The sequence below is a fragment of the Lepidochelys kempii genome, chromosome 11, assembly GCF_965140265.1.
Source record: "Lepidochelys kempii isolate rLepKem1 chromosome 11, rLepKem1.hap2, whole genome shotgun sequence".
Classification (NCBI taxonomy): Eukaryota; Metazoa; Chordata; order Testudines; family Cheloniidae; genus Lepidochelys; species Lepidochelys kempii.
In genome coordinates this window covers 34343377-34366316 of record NC_133266.1, presented here as the reverse complement: position 1 = coordinate 34366316, position 22940 = coordinate 34343377, and the positions used below count along the sequence as shown (strand labels likewise).

The 22940-nt window shown below is 41.4% G+C and overlaps 1 protein-coding gene across 11 annotated transcripts in view; it reads left to right on the top strand.

Moving 5' to 3' along the window:
• Positions 1-22940, top strand: part of KCNH7 (potassium voltage-gated channel subfamily H member 7) — a 343770-nt gene that overhangs the window by 301633 nt on the left and 19197 nt on the right. For 8 of the 11 annotated variants that reach the window (XM_073305646.1, XM_073305643.1, XM_073305641.1 and 5 more), the window contains 3 exons: positions 6569-6821; positions 10596-10810; positions 18664-18763. In XM_073305646.1, coding sequence (XP_073161747.1) covers positions 6569-6821; positions 10596-10810; positions 18664-18763 — 568 coding nt within the window. The remainder of the gene's footprint in view (positions 1-6568; positions 6822-10595; positions 10811-18663; positions 18764-22940) is intronic. The other 3 variants (XM_073305642.1, XM_073305636.1, XM_073305637.1) reach the window with 2 other exon arrangements.

The window sequence follows — 22940 nt, the reverse complement described above, 5'->3', positions numbered from 1 at the left end:
TCCTGAGTTAGAGTTACTATGGTGCGGTGTGTAGTTGCTGGTGAGAATATGCTTCAGGTTGGCGGGTTGTCTGTGGGTGAGGACTGGCCTGCCTCCCAAGGCCTATGAAAGTGAGGGATCATTGTCCAGGATGGGTTGTAGATCACTGATGATGCATTGGAGAGGTTTTAGCTGAGGACTGTATGTGATGGCCAGTGGAGTTCTGATGGTTTCTTTCTTGGGCTTGTCTCGCAGCAGGAGGCTTCTGGGTACACATCTGGCTCTGTTGATCTGTTTCCTTATTTCCTCGTGCGGGTATCGTAGTTTTGAGAATGCTTGGTTAAGATCTTGTAGGTGTTGGTCTCTGTCTGAGGGGTTGGAGCAAATGCTGTTGTACCTCAGCATTTGGCTGTAGACAATGAATCGTGTGGTGTGTCCAGGATGGAAGCTGGAGGCATGAAGGTAGGCATAGCAGTCGGTGGGTTTTCGGTATAGGGTGGTGTTAACGTGACCGTCACTTATTTGCACCGTGGTGTCTAGGAAGTGGACCTCCTGTGTAGATTGGTCCAGGCTGAGGTTGACGGTGGGGTGGAAGCTGTTGAAACTGTGGTGGAATTCTTCCAGGGTTTCCTTCCCATGGGTCCAGATGATGAAAATGTCATCAATGTAGAATAGGTAGAGAAGGGGCATGAGTGGACAAGAGCTGAGGAAGCGTTGCTCCAGGTCAGCCATAAAAACGTTGGCATATTTTGGGGCCATGTGGGTGCCCATAGTGGTGCCACTGACCTGGAAGTATATATTGTCACCAAATTTGAAATAATTGTGCGTGAGGATAAAGTCACAGAGCTCAGCAACCAGTTGTGCTGTGGCGTCATCAGGGATACTGTTCCTGACAGCTTGTATTCCATCTGTGTGTGGGATGTTTGTGTAGAGAGCCTCTACATTCATGGTGGCTAGGATGGTGTTTTCTGGAAGATCACCAATACATTGTAGTTTTCTCAGGAAATCAGTGGTGTCATGGAGATAGCTGGGAGTGCTGGTGGCATAGGGTCTAAGTAGAGAGTCCGCATATCCGGAAAGTCCTTCAGTGAGAGTGCCAATGCCCAAGATGATGGGGCATCCAGGATTTCCGGGTTTGTGGATCTTGGGTAGTAGATAGAATAACCCAGTCAGGGTTCTAAGGGTATGTTGATTTGTTCCTGTGTTAGTGTAGGAAGTGTCCTGAGTAGATGGAGCAGTTTCTTAGTGTATTCCTAAGTGGGATCTGAGGAAAGTGGCCTGTAGAATTTAGTATTGGAGAGTTGTCTGGCAGCCTCCTTTTGGTAGTCAGACCTGTTCATGATGACAACAGCACCTCCTTTATCAGCCTCTTTGATTATAATGTCAGGGTTGTTTCTGAGGCTGTGGATGGCATTGCGTTCTGCACGACTTAGGTTATGAGGGAAGCTATATTGTTTTTCCACAATTTCTGCCTGTGCACATCGGTGGAAGCATTCTATGTATAGGTCTAGACTGTCATTTCGACCCTCAGGAGGAGTCCATGTGGAGTTCATCTGTGTATCAGTGCGTTGTTCAGTGTTATCTTGAAAGTATTCTTTGAGTTGGAGATGGCGAAAGTAGGCTTCCAGGTTACCGCAGAACTGTATCATGTTGGGGGCGGGGGGGCAAAAAGAATGTCCCCGAGATAGGACAGACTCTTCTGCAAGGCTGACTGTGTAGCTGGATAGATTGACCATATTGCTGAGTGAGTTAGGGGTACCACTGTTGTGGCCCCATGTGGCAGGTAGGATTTTAGACAGCTTACAGTCCTTTTTCCTTTGTAGAGAGGTGAAGTGTGTAACGTAGATCTCCTGTCTTATTTTAGTATAATCCGTTTGTATGGAAGGTTGGTTATTTATGAGAGTCTCCAGGTTGGAGAACTCTTTTTTGATGCTTATCAGGTGGTTCTTCAGTTTCTTTGATAGTATATAGCATAATCTCTCACTATGGTCTGTGCAGAATGTAGATAGCAATGGATTTTTCACCTTTAGTCCATTTGGTATGATGTCCATCTGTTTGCATTTGGAAAGGAAGATATCATCTGTCTGTACTTGTGCAAGTTTCTTCATACACTATGAATAAAGTGTATTTATTCACTGATAAAGCAGGTGCTGTTGTCTTGCTTGCATATTTATACCTGCCTCTGGAAATTTCCACTACATGCATCTGGCAAAGTGGATATTCACCCACGAAAGCTTATGCTCCAATATGTCTGTTAGTCTATAAGGTGCCACAGAAGTCTTTGCCGCTTTTACAGATCCAGACTAACATGGCTACTCCTCTGATACTCATAGATATTGCTCATTCTACTGTCATAAATCCTTGTGAATCAAGATACAGGTGAGGTTGGCATCCAATAGAACATTCTTGGAAAAGCTTTCAATACCAGTCATCTCAGGGTATGTCTACCCTGCCATTAGACACCTGCGGCTGGCTTGTGCCAGCTGATGTGGGCCAATGGGCTGTTTAATTGCAGTATAGGTGTTTGAGCTTGGGCTGGAGCCCAACCTTTGGGACATAGCTTGAATGTTTACACCGCAATTAAACAGCCTCTTAGCCCAAGCCCCATGAGCCTGAGTCAGCTGGCAATGGCCAGCCATGGGTTTCTAACTGCAGTGTAGACATACCCACAGTAAGTTATGTGGCAAGAATTCCTCACCTCATCCAAAGGACTAATCTTCTAGCCAATTTGAATAATAGAAATACTTTCCTTTCTAGGTTGCTCCTGATCATGACTCACAGCTTGGTGTAGAGAATCCTCCCCTGTGTTTGAGTTTAACTTTTCTCACTGAGGATGCCAAATAAGATCAGTCAAACATTATATGCCATACACTGGGTTGCAAAGATGAGGAATGAGTTTGTGCCCCATGGCTGCCAAAGAACAGAGCTAAAACCAGTAGTAAAGAAGTATGATAGCATTGTGGGGAGAGCGGAGTCTCCTGAATTACACTCAAGTACCATGGTGGGGAAGCCCCTAGAGGTTCAGTTGCAAAAAACATGAAAATCTGTGTTTTTGCTGAACAGAGCCCAGTGGGAAGAGATTACTGAGGTGTCAGAGTGTGGAGGTAGAAACATGAAGGGGAAGAATGGAGAAACTAAAACACACACATTTAAAAATCTTCTCTTGATAGACCCCCCACAACGTGACTATCACAAAATCTGTCACTTAGAATGATGCTGTTTTGAAAGCAGTTCCTATATATGTTGCACTCAGTGTTGTCAATTTTCATAATTTCATCACAGGTCTCACAATTGTTAGTGGTTTTCTTAAAGCTCCAGCTTCTCAAGTCAGATAGCTACAAAGTGAATCTCAGGTTTTATTTTTTAGAGAGTAAGTTTTTACTACTCCTAGTCACAGAGAAACTTGTAAATGTTACCAGAGTATACTTAATGGCCTAGAAACTAGATGATAAAAGAACCCCCTATTTAAAAAAAAACACATAATTTTTGAAGACCTAACTCCTGATTATTGAACACTTTGGGTTGGCAATTCTGGGTACTCTATAAATATTAAGGCCTGGTTTCCCAATTCACCAATCTAATAGGAGTTGTAACTCCATTAATCTGAATACAGTTATTCTGGATTTACAGTGGTGTGAGATCAGAATCGCTCTTCTTTTTTTTTTTTTTTAACATCTTGGTAAAATTGCTGAACCAAATATTTTCATAAAGACCAGCATGGATTAGAAAAGAATACATAAATTTTATGGCAGACTGACCAAATAATCTAAAACACACAATTTGCTAATATTTAAAATATGATCAAGTATAATAAAAGTGGTGAGGCAATTCTGCTCTTAGAAGTACTGTATATACCAATGTTCTAACGAATTTTAACTCTTCTGAAGTCAAAAATTTAGGCTGTGATTTTTCAAAACTGCCAAAAAGCACCCAACTCCCATCACAATTAAATGGACTTTGGGTGCCCATTTTCCTTAGGGACCGTTGAAAATCATAGCTTCAAATCATAAATGCTTTTAATACCTGATGTACAGTATTTATGGTATTTTAGGGTATAATCTCTCTCAGGCAGGGCCTATCTCCTCATACATGTTTGTACAGTGCCTAGTACATTTTGGGTGCTATTGAAATATGAATACAGCAACTAACAAATATTAGGCAATGGTTTATAACATCTTCATAGTCAGAACAAATTAATGACCTTTATACTTGTTTCTCCAAATAAACCAAAAATGTGCAGAAATATTAACTAACCCAACAAACATGCTCTGCATAGCTTTTGTTTAATAGTAAAGTAAAATTCTTTGTTAAATAATACAAATAAAAACTGAAGTGAATCTGATTCATGTTAAGACTGTTCTTCTGTGTGTCTAACAACACAAAAACATTTCACTTTTAGCACACCTGAATTGAAAATAGGTTGGTATTTCATGTCATTTAACATTTGGGCTCTTCTAAATTGTATTAAAATGGGAGCATAACAAAAAGAGAGAGTGAGAGATTAAAAATTAAACACTTCAAAATATTAAGTTCTTTTCTTCAGTCACATGAACAGATCAAAGTAATTTAAAAGCAAATATTTCCAACTTTTCATCCCCCAGACTTTGATCTAAGATGTTTAGATATCAGTTTTGCTGTATTATTCAGAACATGATAAATTTTGTAAATGATAGTAACTTGTTAATATGTTTGGAAACAACCATATTAAAATAAATAGAACCAATTGTACTTTAAGCAATATCTGGTAATATGTGGTTAGACATTGGTAACAGAGTGGTGAAATTGGAGCTTTTCCTTTTTTATTTTTTTGTTTTCCTTTGCTTCTTGTTGAATTCTGGCTTCTTTGAAGATGTATAGACTGGTGTGATAGTGTCCAAAGGCCATAAATTGTTAAACTATTTGTATAAATGTGTGTTATAACATTGTGTTTTCTGTTATTTCACAGTAGAAGCTGTATTGATTTCTGTTAGCAATCATAGAAATATTTCAAAAGCAATTAAAGGTACTAATGTTTCATTTGTAAATCATAGCTTGGCTTCGGTGGACAAATAGCCTCATGTCAGAAATGTACACATTCCTCTTCTCTGTTAACAAGGCGAGAGATAGCAGTTAAGAACCTATTTATGCAATAGGAATGACTGCACAGACCTTTATTGTGCTGAAATAAGAAAATATACAGTGAGGACTGAATACTGTTATGACAGGAATTATTTTAAATTGCATTCTCTACAGAAATACCCATTGATATTACTTATGTGCGTGCGTACACACTGTAAAAGAAAAAGTCATAGATCAATAGACTGTGTTAATAGCAGGAAGGCAAATCCTGTTCATATTACTCATATGATTAGTCCCATTGTGTCGAATTCAGATATGCATATGCAACTCCCCTTGAAATCAAAGAAAACTGTGTAATAAAAGAAAATTTGGCCCATTAACTTTAATGGGACTCTCTGCATAAGTGAAAAACAAGCAGGATGTGGCCTACGAAGTGGACAATGCCTAGTAACTTATGTGTAAGTCCAGTTTCTGAATACAATGAGTTTACTCAATGGGTGGGCATTGTTTCCATTGAAATGAATAGTAAAATTTCCATTACCTTCAGAGAAAACAAAGGTTAATGCTGAACAATTTAGCAAATCTCTCGCCCAAAATGACCAAGTTGTAAGCAGAATCCTTGTCTTCATTCCATGAACAAAATTAACAGTGTCTCTTTGGGGAATCCCGCAGTTCTAGGTAAATTCCAGTGAACCTGAATAACAGATGAGCAAATACCTGCAGCTTATGGGCCAGATCCTCAGCTTGTGTAAATCTGGCTTGAATGGAGTACACAAGCCATTTGCCTACTGAGGATCTGGGCTATACATTTCTAAATTAAATATATTTAGCAACACTTATCAATTTAAATTTTCACAGTTGTGCAAAATTATAGCTTTTAATCATTTTTTCTATTTTTATCTATTTAAATTTTCAGTTGTGGGAAATGATGGGGGTCAGACAATAATTGTTGTAGACCCCGAGAGTCAAAAAGTTAAAGCCTTGTAATCATTAAAACACAAATAGCCAACATCACAGGTCAAGTTATACAAAGTAAGTGCGCTTAAACCAAACTCTAAGTTCTCAAGCAGCATTTTTCTTACTTCACCTACTTGTAAATTTTGATTATTATCGATGGAAATATTTTTGTCAGAGTGTGTATGGTAAAATCGACATTTACTGACCGTTACCTATAAAAATCTAATCCTTCCAAATTTAGTTATATCTTGTCATTATCCTGTTGCAATTTAGTCACACGTACTGATCATATTTCCTGTAATGCAAGAAATAAAAAATGTGTGTGAGCACTACACTTTCAAGAGACCCTACTAGCATTCAAATTAAATTAATATAGAGAACAGCCATTTGATCCCATATTTTGATCAAACTAAATGTTCATTAACCTGGATGAATTGAAAATATTCTGAACAGCCTTGCTACCCACCACTATTTTTATGTCAATGCATTCATACTGGGAACAAAGAAAACATTACAAGTTATTTAAAATTATTTGCATAGTATTGATGTGAAATGCTTTCATTTTTCTCTTCAGGTCCTAAAGGGGTTTCCAGAATGCTTACAAGCTGACATTTGTCTACACCTCAACCAAAACTTGCTTCAGAACTGCAAAGCTTTCCAGGGGGCCAGTAAAGGTTGTCTCCGAGCTTTAGCTATGAAGTTTAAGACAACCCATGCTCCTCCTGGTGACACCTTAGTCCACTGTGGTGACGTTCTCACAGCTCTTTACTTCCTGTCAAGAGGCTCCATAGAAATCCTCAAGAATGACATAGTTGTAGCCATTCTTGGTATGTATTTGCAAACTAAGGAGATGGAATGTCATCTTTCTGCTAGCACATACTATAGAACAGCAGACTGAAAAAGTCCATTGCCATATTTGGTGCATGCACCCTGTGAATGACTGTCACTTTAATTTAAAATCAAGCTTCTTTATGACTAATTTAGCAGCAGCACCTACATAATATCCTCACCCCATGGTCAGGAAGGGGGCCTGTCCGTATCACAAGTAACTTTGCTGTACAGGGGAAGGGGTAGGATCTGGAGAGTCCATGCAGGGAGTAGAGAATCCCTGTGCATCAAAGAGCCCAGCTGCATGTGCATTTAGAATTTTCCCCAATCAACTCCAACATAAATACCTGCCTAAGTTAAAATTATGTGAAACGGCATTAAGGTACGCACTTCCCCCTCCTGTGAGTCAGTCCTATGGCACTGGCTGGTGACAGAATCCTTAGAGGTGAGGTTACAATTGGAGCTGGGTGAACAATGGATTTTTCCATGCACTGGCAATTCCAAAAAATTGGGAGGAAAAATTTTCACATCAAAACAAAAACAAAATTTTGAAAAATTGAAAAGTAAAAAAAAATCATTTTGAGTCCAACAAAATGTTTCATTTCAATTTTGATCATGTTAAACATTTTTGACTGGTTTTTTTAACCGAATTAAAGGAAATGTTGAACCAAAAAGTCATTTGAACTTTAAAAGTGAAGTTTTTCATTTAGAAAATGTTGAAATTAAATGTTTTGATTTTTTGGAATTGGAGGGGAGGGGTCAACTGAAGCAATTTTTACAGGAATTCATGAAATGTTTTGGTGTTGCCAAATCTGCATTTTTCACCAAAAATAGTTGCATGCAAAAAATGTCACCTATCTTTAATTACAATGGAGTTGTGTTGAACTGAGTCAATAGAAGTTTTGTCATCTACTTCACTGGGAGCAGGATAGAAAACACAGAGGGGAGAGAGAGGCTACTGCAGAGACAAATGACCTCCCTGTATTACCTGAGAGCCGCAGAGGTTTTGTGGCATAACAGACTCCTACTCTTATTGCAAACCCTATCCCTCTGGAAGGAATAATGCCAGGGAAACTGGAGGGAGAACCATGTGGAGCTTCCAGAACACCTTGGAGTAGATTGAACAATCTATCCCATGGAGACCATCTTAAAATATGTGAAAATAATTGTAGTCCTCAGTCAAGAAAAAATGAGGGAATTATTTTTATTTTATTGGCTCTTGTGCTATGCTTGATTGCTGCTGCATTGTTCTGCAACAGTTTGTGACAGCAAGAATATAAACACATAGGAGAGTACAAATCAACAATAAAATGATATTGGTCAGAATAATGGGCTGGTTTAAATTAGCCTGCATGAAATTAGCCTGCAATAAAACCTCTTTGAAAAAGAACAAAGATAAACAACATTTTGCCAAAAACATCTGCCTCCTGCAGAAAAGCACACAGGAGGGAAAATTAACATGGAAAACTCTTGTTGATGCATCCTTCCCTCCACTGGGACAGGTTTGCAGCCACACACAAGTAGCATGGCCAAAGCCCTCTGCAGTGTGCATATGTCCCCAAATCCTCAAAGAAACCCATAGATGTGAGGGGGATCTGAACAGACAGTCCGTCCCTCCTTGTTTCTCCCCAAATCCCCTCCTTTTGGCAGCATTTTCATTCGGGAGCCAAGCCATGTTATCACTACTGATCTGATTGCAGTAGCACACTAAAGCCCTTTCTGAGAGGGAGATAATGCAGCTCAGCATTATAATGGAAAATCCAATTGTCCTGGAGAGTATAATGCTACGTGGTTGGGCTGCTCCCAGTTCCTCCATCTCTGGACTGCCATTCCCCCCAGATTTGCAGAATTCCAACCATGCAGTATATGCAGGGGGGAGCTTTTTAGCCTTGTTGGTTGAGGGGGGGCAAGGTTAGTATGATGGTTCATAGGTATTGCTACCTCTTTCCAGGTTTGCAGGCCGGAGCTGACAGGTGTTTGTGATCATTTTTGTCCCCTTTGTGCCTTGCAGAAGAAGGGATTATAGGGCAGAAACAAAGGTCAACATTTCCTAAGTGGCCACTGATTCACTGAATTTGGGTACCCAACTTCAAACACTCTGGGCCCTATTTTCAGAGGAACTGCGCATCTACATCTTTGTTTTGAAGTATGGAGCTATGGGCGCTCAGCACTTCTGATAACAAGGTACAAAGTGTCTCAAGATGGGCACCCAAAATCGAAGTTCGCTCCTGAACATGTTGGCCAAAATCTTTGTAAATTTTTGAAAGATGGATAATGGAAATGAATTCTGGAGCCATTTCAATCTGAGGGCCTGATCCCACATACCTCACTGCATGCAATGGAGATTTTGCCTGAATAAAGTGTGGAGTGATTACAGAGTTCCTGGTCTTCCACAGTTACCAGAGGTCAGGATGCAGCAGGGAGCTCAATAAACAAGGGAGTTTGTAGATGGAGAAACAGTAGATGGAGAAATTAGAAGGATGGCAATGTGGTGATATATAGAGAGAGCCCTGCAGATCTGCGGCTATCCGCTTTATATGTGTGGATGTAGATAGCCACAGAATGTGTTTTTGGATCGTGGATCAGATATGGATACAAATTTTGTATCAGCACAGGACTTTAGATATATATGATTATGTGATAGATGAAGGGTTGCTGTAGCCTGTTGGTCCCAAGATATTAGACCCAGAGAGAATGTTGGTGAGAGAGACAAGCTTTTGAGCTTACACAGAGGAAGAAGGAGGAGGAGAAGAGCTCTGTGTAAGCTCAAAAGTTTGCCTCTCTCTCCAACAGAAGTTGATGTGATATATGATATTCATGATATCATACTGTATGTCATGATAGATTAAATATGATACAACATTTTGTAACTATGATATTTTAAGGCTAATGTGAACAAGTGTTATCAAAGTGATTACTGCAATATAATTGTCACAGATATCAAACTGTACTTGCAAGATATGTTAACAAAATTTAATATCAGATATTATTATACATTGTATACCTTATACCTTATACAAGGGAGTTTGTCAAAGAGTTCTCTAGTTACTGCTTAAGTCATGGTTCTTTGTGTCTATGTCCTCACACTACATATGCTATAAAAGATCAGATGCAGATTTTGGAAAAACAAGCACGTACGTTACTGACGACTATTTTAGTGAGAAATAAATACTGTAAATGTGTCAAGGTTGAAGGAAAGCAGAGTTGTAAAAGTATTAGCATGAAAACAGCTCTGTTTAAGGGGCTGCTGCCTCTGGAGGTTTTGAATTACTGTTCAAAGTTAATTCTAACATTGAAAATTGAGTCAGTTTCTTCTGTTGCAGATCTTTGGGGAAAGGACTATGTCATCATATATATTTGTATATTTGCTGGGACAATGTAGTCTCAATCCAGATTGGGCGCTCTGGGCACTACTGTAGTATAAAATTACATCATCATGAACAATATTATTTACTACTCTAGATTATATTTTTGTTACAAGAAGGGGCTGGTAGAAATTCTGCATGTATTCTGTTATGTCAGGAATAATGCAGAACTGATTCAAAACAGAGTTTTAAAATTTCCAGATCTTCCTCTTGCTTAGTCCAGTTTTATACCAGCGTCACTCCACTGATTTTGATGGAATTACTCCTCTGACATACACTGGTGTAAATCAGGATAATCAGGTTTCATAACTTCATATCCCATAGTATAAGTTTCTTGAAGAGTTATGGGTGCATTCATTTTAATGGAGTTCTCATAATTAAAATAATCCGTCTGATTTTTTTTTGCAGGTAAAAATGATATTTTTGGAGAGATGGTACATCTTTATGCAAAACCAGGGAAATCAAATGCTGATGTGAGAGCTTTAACCTATTGTGACTTGCATAAGATCCAGCGAGAAGACCTACTAGAAGTTTTGGATATGTATCCTGAATTTTCTGATCTCTTTCTCACCAATCTAGAACTGACTTTTAATCTGAGACATGAAACTTCAAAGGTACATACAGTAGGTGTTGTTTTTTTCTATGATTTTCTTTCAAGTGTACTTGTTAAGTCACAGAAAAGAAAGACGTCCCTGGAAAATATAAGTTCTGGCTCTTCTTTTACACCAAAGTTAATGGACTTATAATGGTGTGAGAGTGGAATCAGTTCCATATGATCAGAACTGGAAAATAGATGAAAAACAAAGGCTAACAGAATTGAAAGCAAAAGGCTTGAGGCCAAATTCTGTTCAAGAAAACTTACCTGTGTGGTCCCAGCAAAGTCCGATAGACCTAGCAGAAGTGAATGAGATGACTCAGGTGATATTAAACTACCAGGATTTGGTTCTTTATTCAAATAGTGTTAAGATTTCAACCAGAGGGATTTTGAATATTTTGATATGCCCATTAAAAAACTGTTTTGAAATAAACATGAATATAAACTTAATGAGGGAAATTTGACACTGTCAATATATTTATCAGAAAAAGAAAATAAACAAGAATCAAGCTACCCTGGTTCCATTTATGACTAATACTACAACAAATGTAATTGTCTTGCAAATCTTCTGTCCTCTTGGACTACATTTCCTATATTCAAAATTAACTAATAAAACATATGAAGCACTCTTGGTAGGACACCCCACACTTGTCTTCCCTACCCTGAACCTGCAGAACCTCCGTTTGTCTCTCCTCCCACCAATGGCTTCCTTAAGATGCCTCCCTGCCCACAGTGCCCCCTTCAAGAAAGGAGAAGGAAGTGCAGCCTCGGTAGGGTTCACTTCTCCCAGGAAGTTTGTCAGTCTGGATTTGGAAAAAAAATAGAGGGTTGGCCATTGGCTGAAGGGGAGGATGCTTCTGGCTAACAGGAGCGAGAGGTGTTGCATTCGTTTGGATGGAATAAATGGGCCCAAAGAGTAAAAGGTGTTAATAAGACGTTGTCACTGTCCAACATTAAACAGTGTTAAACAAGGCTTGGGGTTTGGTATACAGAGACTTCAGCCTGCATAGTACCATGGCAAATACATAATTAAAAATCTTGTTACCCTTTTATTAAAGATACAGAAAAGAATGGGGGAAATTTGCATTATTTGAAATGTAAAGTGTTAAGTAAAGCTTTCATTTGAACATCATCCCTTGTTCCCTTTCCTTTTTCTAGGAGAAACCCCTTTGTCTGACAGTCTCTTTTAGATGGTATCAAAGATAGTAATCACTGTCCTTTTGCGGGAAATGGGAGGAAGTTAGTTGAGATGGGCTGGAGTTTTTGTTGTTGCTGAAGTTCAACCCCATTTTCTGGAAGACAAAACAAGACACAAACACACAAAAGGGGAGAGGAAAGAACAGCAAAGATAGAACATGCAGCTTCTAACTCTGATGTTGAATCTCACTTGCAGCCTCACTGCTGGAAAAATGTAGGCACAACGCGCAGTCTTATCAGTCACCTCGAGACCTGGCAAACTCATACCAGCCCCAGGCTATTTAGGGCATTGCTTTTAACTGCCTCTTTCTGGTCACAGGCTCTCATCAGTGTTCCAAAATATACAGTCTTTACCATCTAAACTAGGCTCCTGTTAGACAGAAGGCAAACGGAGAGGGAGAGAAAAGAGAAGAAATAAGGTGGGAAAGGAAAAGGATACACAGAGTTGGAGGAGCAGGCTGTGATAAAGTCTTGCATCCCAAGTAGTGGTTGGGATTTAGCTGGAGCCAGGTAGAGGTGGCCATATGTTCTGGCTCCCTCTTTTTTGGCCTGGCCTGGTCTGGTCAGGACACCTTTCAGGATTAGGATGAAGATCATGGGATAGCAGCTATGATGGTGAAGCTCACTCCTTCCCCTTCTCTCATCTTTGCCAGTCGGTGTTCTGGCACCCTGCTTTTCTCCTATGGTTTCTTTTTTTAAGAACCCCAACAGGGACTGATGGGCAGAATAGTCCATCCACTCGTTATTTTATCCACCAATTAGGCCTAATTTCTAACACACCAATTTTGGTTCATTGATTTCCAGTCCCATGCTTCTCTTGTTTGCCAGGCATGATTTGAAACACAGTCCTTGAATTTTGTCAGTAGTTCTTTCTGTTTGGACTAAGTCAGTCTTTGTCTCCCTTTCGTACCTTTTCCCATCAGCATTTATTGTAAGTGGTTATTGTGACAATTTATAAACATTCACTCACTTTTTACTGTTGAGCTCCCAATTAGGGTAAATTTGTAGGCCTAATTATCACAACATAATCCCTTTTTTTGGTAACCAGTTCTGCCTATGATCGGACCTTTGTTCATTATGTCACTAAAAACATATTTTAATTTAAGCACATAGAGGAGGGTGGGGAGGGTACTTCGTTATTATTTATCCCACCGCTGGCATTTACAAATCTTATTTGATTAGATCTTACCAAAATTACAGTTAAACCTTCCAGATGTTAACAAAAGCTAAGAACTTACCACTTACTTGTTTTGTAGTAAAACAAATCTCAAACAGCTGCTCTTATATGACTGTAAGATGTTTAAAAACAAACCAGCTGTTATCAGTTCTTTGGCTGTATGCCCAGAATGGGTAAAGATTGGGGAGAAAACTTTCCGCTTCTTTTTGGCGCTTACACATTCAAAGCTGCATATCTACACAAACTGTGAAAATGTATGCACCAATGGTTAAACTTTGTCACCTAGAGAAATTTGTTTAGCTCTGATGGCATTTTTACCCAAGCGTATTGCCTTCTTTTACAAAGAAGCAACAAAATGATGTTCTTTAGGAATCACTTCTGCATTTATGAGCTATTTGGAACACCCAGAAGCAGTAAAACTTAGCAGCCATTTGTACTCTATGACAGAACTTGCCCACCTTTTTCACCACCAATATTTGTGAGGGCAGCTAAGCCCACCATGAGGATTTAACCCATGAAACAACAAAAACTGACATCACAAACAAAACAGAAAAAAATTGCAAAACACAAAAAAACAATAACCCCAAAACATTGTAAAAACAATAAGGAAAAATATTTTTAAAACAAAACAACTAAAATTGCAAAAACACAAAACAATCACAAAAATCTTGTAGATGGTATTAAAGATGGTAAAGACTGTCCTTTTTGGGGAAAAGAAAAGAAGTTAGTTGAGATGGACTCAGGGCTGACCTCAGGAGTAGGCCACCTGGGTGGCTGCCCACGGTGCCCAGTGGTCAAGTGGTTGCTGTGCAGCAGTGTAGGGCTGTGCGCTGCTGGTGTAGTGTCAGAAACTGTTGCCTGAGGAGCACTGCATGGGGGGAGGGAACTCCCTGCTTCCTCCTGGCGGAGGAATGTGGGGGAATGGTGACACACAGATACTGCACACACACACCCCAGTGTTTCTCCGTGCTCCCCTAGAGAGCTGTGTGGGCAGGGGAAGTGAGGAGCAACACCAAGAACTCCGTGCATCCAGGTCACTTTCCCCACTTGAGCTGGGCTGTGAGGCAAGCAGCAGGAGCTGCCCTCCTCTTACGCAGCCCAGGTGGGAAAAGTGACCTGGATGCAAGGAAGTCGCTCCTTGCTCCCCCCGCCCCAGAGCCCCCTAGGGGTGCATGGAGGAGCAACGTTCCAGGGAGAGCAAAGGAATAAAGTGGAGAAGGAAAGTACACATGGGTGAGGTGGAGGGGAAGTATCAGCATCTTACATCCTAGGCGGTGGTCAAGATTTACCCAGAGGTGGTAGAGGCGGCAATGGCACCTCGCTCCCTGTCTTTGGCCCAGTCTGGTCAGGACATCTTTCAGAATTAGGATGAAGAAGGTCTGGGATTTTAGGAGATAGTGGGGGTGACAGCTATGGTGGTGAAGCTTGGTCCTTCCCCTATTTTTGTCTTTCAGTTAGCCAGTGCTGCAGTAGCCAGTGCTCAACTAAGTTCCAAAAGGGAGTGATGGGCAGAATAGCCCATCCTCTCATTTGTATTGGAAATTAGACCTAATTAGTGGATAAAACATCAATTTTGGTTAATTGATTTTTAGTCCTACACGTCTCTTGTTTCCCAGGCATGATTTAAAACACAGTACTTGAGTTATTCCAGTAGGCCTTTCTGTTTGGATTAAATCAGTCTTTGTCTCCCTCTACCTTCAACATTTATTGGTATCAGTTATTGTGACATTTTTTAAACTTTCACTCACTTTTCACAGTTAAGCTCACACTTAGGGTAAATTTGTAGGCCTAATTATCACAACAGAGGAGGAACAAGGGAGAAGCTACTGCCTAGGTAGCTTTGCCTATCACATAATGCTGTAGAAGTGCATCTAGCCATGTCCAGAAAGTGTGGGCTATACTGCGCGATGGATCTGCCCCTTTATAGTTGTGTATTTGAAAAATGTAGTTTAAATTTAAGTTTAATTATTCCTGATATACATCACAGTATTTCAGGTGTTCCAGTATATTTTAAAGTAAAGATAATACAGCCTTAGTATGGAGAGACCACCCTGTAGCACTCTGCTCTTGAATCCATGCTGAGACATGAGGAGACAGAGACCACTGGAATTTTGTATGCAAATGCCGGGCTCAAGGGTTGCTGATCAGCAAAGTACAAATCAGGGAGGTTCTACATATGTTTTAATTTATTTAAAAAAATAGAATATATTAAAAGTCACTTTATAGAACAAATCATGTTATTTTTTAATGCTGAGCCTTCCTTCATAAAAATTGTATTTTTTTTCTTTACAAAATTATCCTTTCTGTTCCATATGTTAACTCAGCTTTGGAAAGGTCATTGCTATTATTTAAATGTTAGATATAATATATTTTACGGATACATTGAAGCTAGGCCTGAAACTCTGCATATTTGAGAGCTCCTTGAGGATAAAATTAATTCTTCATGATAGGGGCTTTTGAGCAACTATTTCCTGTACTTTCATCATCATAATGTTTTATAATTATTTTTCTCATTGGAGGCTCATTGTTAGTTAAAATGAAACTCTATCCATCATGTGTGTTAAAAATCCATGATGTAGAACCCAGAGACAATCCCCTCACACCCATCCTCCCCACCCATTAGTTCCTTAGGGGTGGCTCCTGCTTCTTACTGCCCCACCCGTACTCCCCCAAGTGAAGAAGCAACTAGAGACACTTTTGGCGCTCCACACAGTGGGAAGACACCCATGCCTATGAATTCGCAGGAACAGGGTCTTAGCTAGTAACTCATTGACTAACACAGTGTTTCTCAAATGCGGCCACCGTGACCAAATGCAGCCACCAGGGGCTTTTCATGCAGCCATGACAGCCTCCTGGGTGGTGATGGGGGGAGGCAAAGCATCAGCCCTGCCCACTCCTCCTTGTTGCTCCAGGAGAGAGGTGGGACACAGTGTTGAAGGAGCAAGGTGAGTTCTTGACCCACGTTGGGGGGATGGGGGCTGGGCAGCAGGTTCCAGCGGCAGGACTTCAGGAACCTGGCTATGCAGCCCTGGGCTCTGACAGCTGGGCAGTGAGTACTGACACCCCCCACCCCGGCTCTGGCCACACAGCCCTGGCCTCCAACTGCAGGGCTTCAGTCTCCGGCTCCTGGTTCCAGCTGTGGGGCAGCAGGCGCTGTCCCCAGCTGCCAGCCAGCTCCAAGCACGGGGCTTTAGGTGCCAACACATGGCTCTGGCCGTGCTGGTGCTGGCAGGCGCTGACCCCCTGCTCCGGCTGTTAGCTTCTGGCTCCCAGTTCTGGCCATGCAGTGCTGGGCGCTGGCCCTGAGCTCCAACCACACGGCCCCAGCCTCTGGTGCTGATCCCCTGCTCTAACTTCCCAGCAGCAGGTGCCAGCCCACAGCTCTGGCCGTGCGGCCCCTGGCACTGATCCCTTGGCCCAGCTGCATGGCATCAGGCTGCCCTGCACAGCAGCAGGCGCCTGCCCAGAGCTCTATTCCCACGTAGCGGCAGGTGCTGACTCCTGGCTCCAGCCACCCACCCCTGGGCTCCAGCACCCAGCTCTGGGCTCTGGCCTTACAGCAACAGGCACTGGCCTTGGGCGCTGACCCACAGCTCTGGCTGTGCGGCAGCAGGTTCTGATCCCTGCCTCCAGCCACACAGTTCCTGTCCCCAGCTCCAGGCTCTGGGTGAGGGCACTGACCCCGGCCCTGGCTGCATGGCAGCAGACACCAGGCCCTGGCTCTGGCCACGCAACGGTGGGGCTCATCACCCACCCCCATCGCCCCTGGGCCCTGCTGCCTCCCACAGCCCTGTATCCTTCAACACTGGACCCTGGTGCCTTCCTGGCCTCGCATCCATCCCCCTTTGCCCCAGGTCCCCACTGCCTCCCCTGGCCCCACATCCATCCCACCATCATCTCTGGCCCCTGCTTCCCCCCATCCAGGGCTTAATGGGTTCTGGGGCTTGCTGAGAAAAGTGATATTAACAAGCATGCAAGTATCACTTTTCAGAGGAGACTTACTAGCTATCTGTGAAAAGTGATACTTGTATGTTTGTTAATATCACCTTTCCTAGCCTCCCAGGTAAGTGTGCTGTGATATTAACAAATTTACAAATATCACTTTTCACAGCAAGCCCCAGGACCCATTAAGCCCTCCATAGGGGGTGGAGGGCTGAAGGGGGAAGCAGCATTATTTTTATTATTGAGTCTGCCAAAAAAACCCTACAAATACAATGATTTGGCTGTGTCTCTGTGCATTTTTAGTTGTTTTTTCTAAAGTTAATTATTTTAGGAAAAAGTGTCAGTGCGGCCACCAATGAGAGTTGGCGGCTGCATTCTGAGACCACCAAAAAATTTGTTGTGAGAACAACACTGCACTAACCTAACTCTCAAAATAATATGCAAATGATGCAATCAGCACATCTGTGACCAGTGTGCTTTTGGAAACCCCATGCCGTCCCAGTTTTTTATTTAGCTGATAGATGCCTGTGCCTGGCTATCCCTGAGCTATTCCTACCTTCTTTTCTCCTAGCTTTTTTCTCCTCCATTATTTTATCCATGGGCACCATTGTGAAGTCCATATAAATCTAAACCTCTCCCTTCAGGACTAAATTTAGAGCAGCAGCAGGAGCAGTAAATGTTTCACCGTCCCTTCTTCCCAGTCCAGTGACATGACCAAGCAACTTACCCAATTGGCATGTCCTGACTGAGCAGTAAGGGGAAGGGAAGTGGGTTCAAAGCCCATGCCTTGTGCATATTCACACACAGCACTGCCTTCATGCAAGATTATTTGTTTTTAAATACATTATCAGCATGTTGTTGCTCAGTTTTTTGGCACTAAAAACAATTCAAATGTGTTAAATGTTTCTTGAATCCATTTCTGCAACAAAAAGCACAAGTTAAAACTTCATGTAGACAACAAGATAAGATGGATAAAAAGAGAAACCACAATTTTCAACTACAGAAAAAATATTTCAACGAGCTGAATCAGAGAGGGAGGAAGGGAGGGACTGGACAGATAAAAAAGGGTAAAATGCATGGTGTTTATCAACCTTATATTTATTGTTGTAAAACTTAACCTTTGTAATCATTACCATGTAATTAAACATCACAGCTAATTATAATCAGTTACCACAGTACTGCCTGCAATAATACACATCCTTTGTAAGAGCTTATTTTCATTTTTTTTTCTTATTTAACTTCACCATGCTTTGTTACTTTAAAAAACACAATTCCAAGAAGCTCAGGAGCTGATGACAACACACTCATGCATTATAATGAACTAATTTGTCTGGACATTTATTTCACCATCAGATGGTATCACTGCTGGAATTATTCCATCCACGTGATCATTTTAATTATTAATATTGAGCTATGTCAATAGTGTTTTCATTCAATCCAGACTTAGTAGTGTAATCTTGTCTTCCTTAAAACTGGAACATGATTAACAGTCAATCGCCTATTGATAATATGCTGTTTTCAAATGGGACTAATCTGTCATTGCATTACATGTTTCATTAATCAAGGCTGATCTCATAATAAGATCACAAACCACTAATGATTCGGATGGAGATAACGGCAAACTTCGAAGAAGGAAATTGTCCTTTGAAAGTGAAGTAGAGAAAGGTAATTAACTTCATGTCTTATATTAAATAGACAGCACTGGGACATTATTCACTGATATTTAAGAGGGGTATTCTTTTCACTGGGTATCATAGATACTTTACGGTTCCATTGCAGCAATTACTTGTGAGCTACTCAAGGTTTTGTTGCTCAGCAGGCAGGGAGTTCTATGCAGTGGCTCTCAAAATAATTACACACGAACACTGGATCAGTTTCACCTTACCCTGACTCCTCAGCCTCCACGACAGACCCCATTGCTTTATATGTGTAGATACTTAGACAATATTGTGTCCTAGAATATCCTATTAAAAATCTTTGGAGATTCTAGTCTGTTGAATTTTTATTAGTCGTATTAATTTTAGTCTCCCAACAAGCAGTGATTTTGTGCTTGATGCAGGCTAGTGTTTCTCAGTTCCTGTGATATCCCTGAAGTTATAGCATTTTGTTTGCAGTGTACAGTATATATACTCACCCTAGTGAATTTGTGCCTTAATTGGCAGTGTGGAAATGGGTCTCTTGGCAGGTCTTCAGGTGGCCTTTTCTATGCTTACATTAACATAAAAGGCCATTGGGAGTAATCAGAATGGAGGGGAGCATTTGGCCAAATATTAACTCATGATACCAGCATTAAGAGCTCATAAATACCAAGGGCATTGGTTAGGTACTCATGAAGGAAGCTAAATTAAGACTTGTATGCCTTTCTTTGGAGCTTGGTGAGTCCAATTCGTGTGTGTGTGTGTCTGTCCAATTATTTATTTGACAAATCAATGTTTCTGGTATTAGCCCCACTCTGCCTTTTATGTTCCACTGTTAAAGGCCAATCCTAAATGCAGGACAGCACTACTTTGAGAGCCAAAGACTTGCTGATGATAAATGAAGGATAGGTGGAGTGCTGGAAGAAGGAGGACTTTAGACCAGTGTGTTCCTGATTAGCAGAATAGCATTACCATTTCATCAAAGAAGCATCTTTGAGGCATGAAGCCACAAGTGACAACACATCTGGCAGGAAAATGCCCCCATGAAATATTCAGTCTGCTCATCATAAAGAATGTGTTGACAGAGGTGCCTTACCTCAATAACCTTCACATTTCTTATGAGAAAACCTACCCTGCCACCTAGACAATATGGAAGTGAATCGTCAGCCTGTGCCTCCTGTTCAGAATAGCCTGCTAAGATGCCAGGAGGGTGGCAAAAACTGTGTTTTGTTGCTCTCATGGGTAGTTCTTTCCTGCTAAATTATAAGTCTCACTGAACAGTTTTCTGATTGCTGGCATTCTTTCACATTACTTTTGACAGGATGTCATTTGCCACAGTTTTGTCAATGAAAATAGCATGCCATTGTGGGAGAACAGAAATGAATGGTAGCCTACCCCTCAATTCTGGTAATTATAATATGTTATCTGGCTGCCTGAGTCACACCAGAGAAAGAAACTCCACCTCCGGAGAAGAGGAGACAAGAGGAGAGAGGGTAACCAGTGAGTGTGTGTAGTTTTGATCCCAACGGCACACTTCTTCCCTGCCCTAGTCTATGCCAAAATTCTGCACGCGGCCATAGTTGAAACAGAGCACATGGAGTTGTTTTTCTGTAGCCTGTCACAGGGCCTGTATTGTTCTGTGAAGAACCATGGCAGTTCCACTGATTTCAAGGCCTTCTGCACCTTTTTGAGGGTGTTAGAACAGAATTTGCCACATTCTAACTTAGACCACAATCGATAAACAGTTTGGGACAGACTCTGTGCAGCAGTTTAAGAGAGGTACGCCACAAAAGGCACAGCCCTTGGCTGAGAGACATATTTCTGGTCACAGTCGTGTTACTGTTTAGATAAAATGTTGTCTAAAGATAACTTTTAACAGTCATATTTTCGCTTCATAAATATAATCTCTAAAAACTAAGCAATCCGTGCATGCTGTTATGAAGCTTTGATGTTTTAAATCTCAGTAAAATCTTAATGACTTATACAGTCAGTTGTTCATGTTGCCTCTCTAGTGTGGTACTGAACTTACATTCGTGATCTTACAGAAGTGGAGCTCTTTTTAATAGACATATGGACCTCCTGCTAGTGCTTCCCATTCAGCTGTTGACCAACTGGTAAATTATACTGTTTAAAATTGCACTTTTTCCTCTTTGGTGTGAGCCTACAGTAGTTTGACATTTTCTCCCTTGTGGACTGCTAAACATGGATTTGTAATTCTCTCTCCCTTCAGTTCATGAAAGCCTGATTTGGACCTTGTTGCCCTGGTAACTCATTTTTCAATAGCATCATAGTTTCATCAGGGACTTAGACAATAACTCACAGCTCTTTATGATTTATCTGCAGTATGTACTTGCTTTCTTTCCTAGAAATGGGACAATTAATTCAGTCAAAGTAGTTTGTGATTTGCTGAACAAGCACTGTACTCTTGTGTGTGATACAAGACTATCTTACTCCACCCCAGATGCATTTCCAGCATATTCTAGATGAGTCACCACATATCTGATCGTAGCTTCTATGTATGGCTCTGTCATGGCTTATTCTTTAATGGCCAAACCCTGGTCCCAGAGAGCTTTGTGTTGCAGAGCTAGCCGCAGTTCTGTAGCCCAGCCTGTCTCTGTGGTTGCCAAGAGCAATTGGAATCCTGAGAGAGCCCTCTTTAGGGGTTGCCACATGTCCACTACCTGGCAGCTTTACCCTCATGCTTACCCAGCGGGATTCCATGACTCTTATCCCACCTCACCTTTTGGGAATAGTGTTGGGGATGGGGGTCCCCAGTGCATATGCAGAGCACCACCACAGCCATAGAAGCCAGTTACCACAGACGACTGACAGTCATCCACAGAGATTGTTACCAAGATTACTTGGGCCCAACAGTGCTACTGGCTGACAGCTCATAAGCAGAGCTGTCAGCCAGGGTGAAGTTTTCTCCCCAACCTAAACAGGTGAGAAGTAATGGGGTGGTACAGTGCCTTCACCTATGCTTTTGCCTCCCGGCCCACCCACAGGGGAACATTTTTTTCCTTTCTTCCCCATTTCCCCCTCTCTCTCCCATAACAGGCAGTAGGAGTTATCCCAAACTCATGGCCCACTGGGTGGGGAGAAGGGGAAAGGTAGTTAACCCTGAATTCAGAAGTGCTGTGGAGCCCCTCTACTCTGCCCATCTATGCTGGCCTGGCCATCTTCAGGGTCAATAAAGCCAGCATAAACCCCCATATGTGGCATAAAGGAAGTCAATGGCATTGAAGTCATGGTCAGAATTTAGCCCTGACAGAGTAAGTAGGGCTTTGAAAACACTTTTCTGGTGAGCTAGTCAGAGTTCCTCCATCATTACTCACCCTGGTGTCATATTTAATTTTTTGTTAACATTGGCATTGATGGTGTCTCTAAAACCTTCACCTCATTGGGTCTATTCCAGCATGTAATCATTCTTACCATGAAGAGATGTTCTCCATGTCAGCCTGGAATTCATTTTGTCCTTAGCTGTACACTATCAGATGCACACTGAAATACGATGAACCCAAGAGGCAATCAGATGTGAAAACTATCCATTCCAAGCAGATTACTTCAGGAAGAATGAGGTCAAACTCTACTAATGATCTTTCAAACTCCTTTGAGCAGGGCATGTAAAATCCATTAGCCACATCCAGGATAGTCGTGTTAAATACACCATCTTAGATTCAGTAACTTGAATGGAATGATGATGTCCTTGAAGGAAAGGATTGACTCTGGATTTTCATCAGTGTAAAAGGGATCAAAATCTGGCCCATGCTTCTAGTTTCTAGGGTAAACAGAATCTAGTAAGAGGGACATTGTTCTGTTAATACCCATTGATTCAGTGAAAATATTTGTTCTGTCGACTTATTTGCCAACTAGTCCAGGACAAGACATTTAACTCTTGACAGGGAATTTTTATTTTCTTGGATTTCATTTTAGGAGCCCACAAAAGAAAGTCCCTATGAATCCTATTGATTGCATTTGCCCGGCTTGAAAGCAAGAAGTGTGTTCCTCAAATCCTACATTTTGCAAGGAACCCCTGACAGCAAGTATATAATCATCAGACAGTCCATCACTGCAGTTGTCCATCTGCTCCTATTGCAGCCTGTCCCAAGGGAGCACAGTTCCTACAAGAGCCTTGTTTCCAAGGGTAACTCCTACTGAAGCAGTTTTCTCATGAAATGTGGCCTTCTGGAAATGGTATATGCGGT